The sequence below is a fragment of the Bison bison genome, unplaced genomic scaffold (genome assembly GCF_000754665.1).
Source record: "Bison bison bison isolate TAMUID 2011002044 unplaced genomic scaffold, Bison_UMD1.0 scf7180017864324, whole genome shotgun sequence".
Taxonomy (NCBI): domain Eukaryota; kingdom Metazoa; phylum Chordata; class Mammalia; order Artiodactyla; family Bovidae; genus Bison; species Bison bison.
Window position 1 is genome coordinate 5,316,856 of NW_011494896.1, and position 7,799 is coordinate 5,324,654.

General features: G+C 41.6%; 1 protein-coding gene across 3 annotated transcripts in view; it reads right to left on the reverse strand.

Moving 5' to 3' along the window:
- Window positions 1–6,401, reverse strand: part of PCF11 (PCF11 cleavage and polyadenylation factor subunit) — a 25,047-nt gene extending 18,646 nt beyond the window's left edge. For all 3 annotated transcript variants that reach the window (XM_010853207.1, XM_010853206.1, XM_010853209.1), the window contains exons 1-3: window positions 5,906–6,401; window positions 2,091–2,216; window positions 125–313 (exon numbers count right to left, since the gene is read on the reverse strand). In XM_010853207.1, coding sequence (XP_010851509.1) covers window positions 125–313; window positions 2,091–2,216; window positions 5,906–6,097 — 507 coding nt within the window. In that variant the 5' untranslated portion in view covers window positions 6,098–6,401. The remainder of the gene's footprint in view (window positions 1–124; window positions 314–2,090; window positions 2,217–5,905) is intronic.
- Window positions 6,402–7,799: the final 1,398 nt, after the last annotated feature.

Below are 7,799 nucleotides of genomic sequence, written 5' to 3' on the forward strand. Positions count from 1 at the left end.
ACTTTTTAATTAAACTGATTCAGCACGGCATATTCTTGATAATTTTTTCTGGCAAGAAATTTTAGAGAAGTCAAAACTTGACAGTTGAAAATATTAGTTATGTATCATTTATGTTAAAACTTACCGATTTATTTAAAAACTTAGGATTCACATGGATGCTAGATGTATTCACATTGGGGGGCAGAGGTTTAATAGGCCAAGCAGGATCTAATGAATTGACTCTGACATCCAGGGCATAAAGTTTCTTCAAAGGAAATATTTCATCCCATGTGGAACGTAATTTAAATAAACTTTTTCTAGTATTTTCATCCACCTAGAACAACAGAACAATTCTATGGCTTGTTAAGTTACTATAGGATATTTTATATATCAAGTATAATGCTACATCAATCTCAGTTCTACTTCACATATAGCACACATACTTCTCATTCATAATTATATATAACAGTAATAATTTAATAAAGTTGTATTTGCACATACAAAGTTAATTAAAAAAACTTTTTGTCAAAAAAAAGACTTGACATAGTATTCCTAATGTAACTTTTACTCTAGACAAAAATATAAAAGTAGAAAATAGTTTATCTGATGACTTAAATTTTAAGTTATTTACATTTAGTACAAAGTAAGACAAAACTATTTAACTGATTTCATGCAATACAATATGGTTAGTACCTATGAATAAGCTATTTGTAGTGTGGTAGACACCTGAATAATTTAAATTCACAAAATTCTACTCACTGGTAAGCTTTAGTTTTATATAACGTATCTGCTCATGCTTTAGTTTTATATAACAACTGCTCATGCTTGTGATGAGCACAATAATTTTTAAATTACCATCAGAGAAATCTAGCACTTGGGAAAACTGAATTAATTTTTAACTATATTTGAATCTTCAGATATTTACTACAAAGTCATTTTCATCATCTTCAGTGTTAAGGCCTAGTTAAGAGTCAGTAAAAGTATTCTACCAAACACCCAAATGAATTTGAACATCCCGAAACTGAAACCAAGAAACTGGTTTAGCATCCCTATTTCTACAATGCAAAGTTGGTTTCTCCTTAGACTAAAGTCCCAGGCAAGCAGTATTTAGTAAAGGTCTACAGTACTATTAACAAGTTCTATTAATACAATTTGAAATATGGCTTTCCAAATTTCTTCTGCAAATACTTAAAATTTATTTTCTCTAGGAACTTAAAGGGAAAAGTTACTCAAGTAGCAACTACACATTTTCTAACAAACAAGTAAAATCCGATAACCAGTAGTTCTAAATAATCCCAATTCCCCAAACCTGACAACTATAAGATTTCTCAAGATATCTACTAAAATGTAAGAACCACCCATTTTTTGGTGAGAAACAGTATTTAAACCCAAGTATCTTATAAATGTCCTTTTGCTCAGTGTGAAAGATGAAGCCTGACAGGAAAAAGAATTACTACAGCGAATCCTTTGTCTTCCTCAACATAATAACTAGATTAACCAAACTATCAGATACACTGTTATAGAAGGAATTTACAATTTCTAGGTAAGAGAAACTAACAATCCTTTCTTCTAAACACTAAGAAGATCCAGAATTGGTGGTGCACAGGAGGGGGGTGGGTGTGGGTGTACTTCCAAAATAACCTAAAGCATTTCACTGATCCACCATTCACGTATCTCATAAAATATACTTGAACAAAGTAACAAGAGTAACAATTCCAGAAGAAAAAAAAAAAATCAAGTTTCAGGAATCACAGGTTGACACACACTAGCATTATGCTGTTTAAGAAATAGTTAACATCCAAACACCGGAAACCTAAACAATGACATTTGAAGTACTCTTGACAGCTTCAGATCTTTTTGCCTACATGCTAGTAATGAAACAGATCTTCTATCTAATAAACACACACATAAAAAAATTCTAAAAGCAAACTCATCTGTTTTTGAATGGATAATGTTAAAAAACCTAGCACCCACTTTAGGTATATAACACTAACTTTAGCCCAAAAAGAATAAACATTTAACCACCCAAGAAAACCCAACACAAAGGCAAGAATTTATTTAATCAGGAACATTTTTTTTAAAAATTCAAATGTTTCTAAATGTATATATACCTTTTCAAACACACAAATAAATGTTGCAACTAGATTTTTAGTAAAGGCAGTGAGATACTCTCTTCCAACATTTTTCACGATAGAATCCATAAGGTACATAACAGGAAGCTTCTCTGAGGAGGGAGCCTGAGTAATAAAAAGAAACTGAGAAGTTTAGTATAATGAATTGCAACCAAAGAATTACTTTTAAAAATGAGTTTTTAGGCTACAATACAGACCTCTATTTTGTTGGTATTAAATACTTTTGAATCAGTATTAACCTTTAGGAAATTTAAGTGTTCAAGTTCTCACCTCTTACAACGGTCTTTAGTTGAGCATACAAATTTCAGAATTAATCGGAAAGAAAAAAGTCCCTAGTACACTCATTTAACAATCAATGGAATTTCAAGTTTGTATAGTAAAAAAAAATGTGTTTAAAAGTGACCAAAAAAGGGGGTGGATATTTTCTGCAATCCAAGTGTAAGCTTTGTGACCCACATTAACTTTGATGTACCCAGACTCAATGAAACAGTTTTCAGACCTCTAGCCTTAGTCTTTTATATGTTAAAGTCTATGAACCCTTGTTACCTGTAAAATCATTAGGATTATTTCTCTATAATCCAATGAACAAAAGCAATTAAGTACACTTCACATATGAAGTTAATGACAAAAAAAAATTTTTTTTTAACTTGCACATTAACATGCATAAAAGTGCAAGTTGTTACTGATACAAGAAAAACTGGATGGAGCAGCCGCTGAGTCATGTAAGTCAGGTTGAACTTGACTCTGGAAACCAGGATTTGTCCTGAAGATTTTCTTCACCGCATGGATTCTCCGTCGAAATAGTTTTCCTCTGACCAGCACAAACCAAGGTTCTAAATTTGTGCAGGGCCTGTATGATGATGCCGATACAGGTGGCCCTTTCCAAAGCAAAGAAACGTTGCCCCCGCTCAACTGTAAAGCCTACCCATCACTGGCTTTTAGAAGGCACAGCAAGTTTCCAGAAAGCATCAGCAGGTTCACAGACTTGTTGAGGAGCATTAAAACACACCACATAAACCAAGTGTTAACTCCCACTCCACAGGAGCACCCACGATTTAAAAACAAAATTAACCCCATTTTACCCTTCCCATGTGTATAGGAATTAACCCTGAACACTTACCCACAGCTACCTGAAGCTAGGGTAAGCTAGGGTAAGCTCACAGTTCTGCAGTACACAATGCCACCATTATTTCACAAAACCAATTGCCCATACAAGTGTGTGGAAGTGCTCCTGCTTCTGATAACAACCAAAGTTGACTAAGGAAACCTTTGAATAACTTTGTATGAAAGAAGTTTTTTACAGTACTAATACAAGGGTTTCACAAGGCCATTGCATGTAGGTAAACTATTACCAACATGTCAACTGCTTTACTGCTGTGTCTTTATCTTACCATGTCATGTTTTATACCATTTTAGTCATTGTTGTACTTATGAAGAAACAGGCTCTTTAAAACCAGAATCTGTTCAGTAGGCTAACTTTTTATTGTACAAGTAAATGAATCCTTGTATGTAATATTTTTTCGCTACTACTGCCTCAAGGGAGGAGTCAAAGAAGTGTGAATCCTTAAGTTTAGTAATGCTGAGACACTAGAGGATAAGGACACAAACATTCACCTCCAGAAACACAAAACCAAGCCAGTTTGCTACCAAATGACAGAAAATCCCTCCCCTCACCCTTGCCCCCATCCCTCATTAAGATATTTCCCCAAAGTGACTGTTACATCTTTCCCTCCATCTGGCTTTACAAAAATAACCAGGAAATGTGTGCCAAAAAAAAGATTCAGCTGTCTTTCATCAGCAAATAGTCCATCTATTTTCACCACTCTGTGTAGCCATACACAAATACAAATTTTAATGTGGTCACTATATTCAGCATTTAGCTTTCATTTCTCGAAGGTCTTCTGGATCCTTTTAAAAACCAGCAAGGAAACGGTTGAGTGACAACCTAAGCTGCTAAATATTAGGCTCTGTGGAATATTAGTAACACCAAAAATACAGGTAGGATTTTAAAAACCAATGATATTTTCTTAAAAAACGCAAGTGCACTTTTGTTTTTTTAGAAAAGGCATTTAATGTTAAGCCTTCAACAAGGCAAAAACTTTTAAGTTTTCATGTCCAACATGTTTGTGGTATCAATAAAAAGGATGTTGAATATGAGGAATGCTTCCTTTTAAAATCTCATACTTTCAAAAAAGAACAAAAGCTGTTTCACAGACATTCACAGGAAAAGGTGAATAAGGACTCATATTTTAGCTGTCAGACTGAGCATGACAAACTTGTTGGGGCTTAAAAAAAAAACACCCTTATTTTTGTCCTCTTTAAAGTATGAAAGGACCGCCTGAAACCGTGTATCTTGTGAGCACATTTACCCAAAAGAGTGGACAGAACCTATAAGAATGAACCCAAGTCACTTAAAGACTTTTGTTTAAAACACACAACCACGTAGATAAAAATAAGTCTTGGAAACAAATTCTACACCTTACAAAGGTAAATAAAAAAGACAAATACATATTTCATATGTTTTATTCACAAATTTTATAATACCAGTCACACATTTCAAAACCATTTATTAAAGTCAGACCACTCAGTTTTACACTAGACAGAAACCGCCTCTAAACAATATATTGGTGGTTGTTGTTAAAGTGGCCTTTTAAAAGGGGTTCACTCTGCTAAAAGGAGGCTGATCCTGATCATTTCAATCACTAACTAGAAAAAAAACTAAACCGTAAGTACAAGCTTCAAAAATAACTTAAAACGTATTACTGGGAAGCTTTTAAAACTCATTACGATAACTAAGTTTAACAGTAAGTTGACTTAAATGACACCTCGCTCCCACATGAATCCACAGAAGAGGAGAACTACAGGGAAATTAGGGTGGCAGAGGACCACTACTGTCAGGGGTGAAGCAAAGAACGTCTTCACTCTCAGGGAAGGCACGGAGGGGGGAAAGCAGGAAAGGAAGAGGAGGGACTGAACTTTTCAAAAAACAAGAAAGAACTACAAGTACTTGTTACCCAGTGGGTCAGTTCTCCACCTACAGGTTGGATAAGATCTCCTCCCCACCCTCTCCAACCCCACCCTCGACCCCAATTTTCCCGGATTTGGGGACAAATGAGACCTTCCGACAGGAGAATGTACACAAGTTCTATCTAGCCGCCCCCACCCCAAAATGGGGATGACGGGTGTGAGCAGCTGCCCGGCTGGCAGAGAATGGATTCTCCTCTCTTCCCTTTCGCATCATGTGCTTTCCAGGCGCCATGTTGGGCTCCTAACAGGCGGCTGCTCCACTCGGGGCCAAGGCCCTATTCCCACCCCCCAACAGCTCGCTCCCAGGTCCCCCTTCACCTCCTTCCAACCCACAGAGCACCATTACCCAAAAGGGCTCGGGGAGAGGGGGGCGGGAACGGGGAAAGAATCATTCCCCACCTTCCCAACGGCGGGGGGGGGGGGGGGCACTTCAAAGGGCTTTAACTCTTACTTCCCCACACCACGAACTGCCTTCCAGTCTCCCCCTCCCCAAAGGAGCGCGTGTGTCGGGATACACGAGGCAGTGGCCTAAATAGGGAGCTGGGGAGCGGAAGCGGGACTCCACCCTTGATCCTCCCCACTCCCTCCCCCCGAGAGAGGCCCATGCTCGAAGCCTGGGCCAAAGACCGAGAGCCTGAGTTGGAGGGGGGGGAGGGTTGGAGAGGAGGAACACCGTCCCCCTTCGGATGGAAGCGAGACCTGGGATGAGGCTGACACTAAAATCAGGGAGTATTAGAAGAATAGGAGGCTGCGGGGTGTATAAAAACCTTGGCGGTTTGGGCCTCGATGAGAGAGACGATCTCCTTGGCGAAGGGCAGGTTCTCCTCGGCTAGAATGGTCAGCATATTGATGTGCGGTTTGCTATTGAAGGTCAGGTCTTCGAGTGATGACTGATAATCCCGACAGGCGTCCTCCCGGGCCCCCGCAGTACCGGCCTCGGCCGGCGTCTGCTCTGACATTGCGCCGCGGCCCCCCTCCGAGGTCCGCCGCAGCTGAAGCTGAAGCCGCTCTGGATACCCCGCCTCCCTTCCGACTCCTCTCTTCCTCTCCCCGGGTCTCTCGCGGCTCCGGCTTCACCACATGCTGACCGCGGAGGGGGGTTGGGGGACGACACAGGGGGAACCTCGGGTATGAAACGCCGCCGTCTCACGGGTGATCTCCGTCCACTTCCAGCCGCCACAGAATCTTCTTTCTCCACAGACACAAAATGGCGGCGGCAGTGGCGGCTCCAGCTCCGAAAATGTCTGTGTTCCCAACCGCTGCGTCGTGCGAAATGAGCTAGGGGAGGGGAAATGTGCGGTAAGGGGGCGGGGCCGTTGATAACACAAGACGCGATTGGCTTGCCCTGCAACGTCATAAGCCCCGCCACCGGCCCTTCCGCTGAACGTCCTGGCACCACCTTCTTCTCGGGATCCTACCCGGGCTTTCGCAACACCTATTTCTCAGAAGTGGGGTGGAAAAGACGGCCTCTCTCATTGGCCGATTCGTAAGGGACTGTTCGGTCATTTGTTGCCATAACAACCCATTCAGGGAGGCCAGTGGGCCCGGGGGAGGCTATTCCCGAGGCCCAACCCAACCGATTTAAGGCTAGCTGTCAGCGGCCGGCTCTTCGACCCTCCCTCCGGATCGCTCCGGCCGCTGAGGCGCTCTGTCAATCACCAGCCCTTCCGGCAGCCAGGCGGCCGCAGCGGAAAGCCAGGGCTGAACCGAGAATGGGCGCTTGGCGCGTCCCGCCTACCCCTGGCGCGTCCTGCGACTCAGGTGCTCCCGAGAGCCTGGGCGGGCCCCGCTGTCGCGGCCGACCGTCCCCTCCCAGAGCCGAGGGCCAGAGGGAAGCGCCGGCTTCACCCGGAAGCTCGGGAAGAGCTAGACTCGGCCCCGGCGCGCCGCTTTCCACTGCCACAGACAAAAAACACCTCAGTTGGCTGTCTAGAGTTGAAGCCCTTGATTTAGAAGGTGTGTGTGTGAGAGAGAGAGAGAGGAAAAGAGGAAGGCTTTTCTATGAGGCATGTGGAGGAGATATTTGGGAACCCAGTCCTGAGTTCTAGGAAAGCTTTCTCACTCCAGCCTCCCCCAGCCCCGAGCCGATAGCCCCTTCGAAACACCCCTAGGGTTCGCAGTTTGGGTCACCTAAGAAATACTACATAAATACTTGAAAGAATCTTTTCCCAGGTTTCTAAAGTCCTATTTGGAGGCTGGAAATGACGCAAAACACAGAGCATTCAAGTGCGGAGGAGCTACCACAGAACACAATAAATGGTGGGTTTTGTTTTCGTAGAGTCGAGATAGTAATCTAAATGTAGGCTGGAAAAAAAAAAAGGTATTAATTACATAAAATGTGCATTGCCCTCAGGCTACTAGGCTCTGCAGAGGTACTTGTTCCCCAGAAGAAACTGCTCTTAAAAATGAAGTAATTCCTTTATTTGTCCTATGTAAAGTTAACATTTTCGTTTCTTTTTGTTTCTTTTTGGGGTTTTTCAGCAGCTTGATTGAGGTTTATTGATACATAGTAGCACATATTTAAAGTGTACAAGATTGTTTTGACATGTGTTTTTCATTTCTTCCTAACGTGATACCGCAAATGAATGAAAGCCTAGGGAGGAGAACTTATTTTTTGTTATTTGAATCTACTAAATATTGTTGAATAAGTATTTATGAATC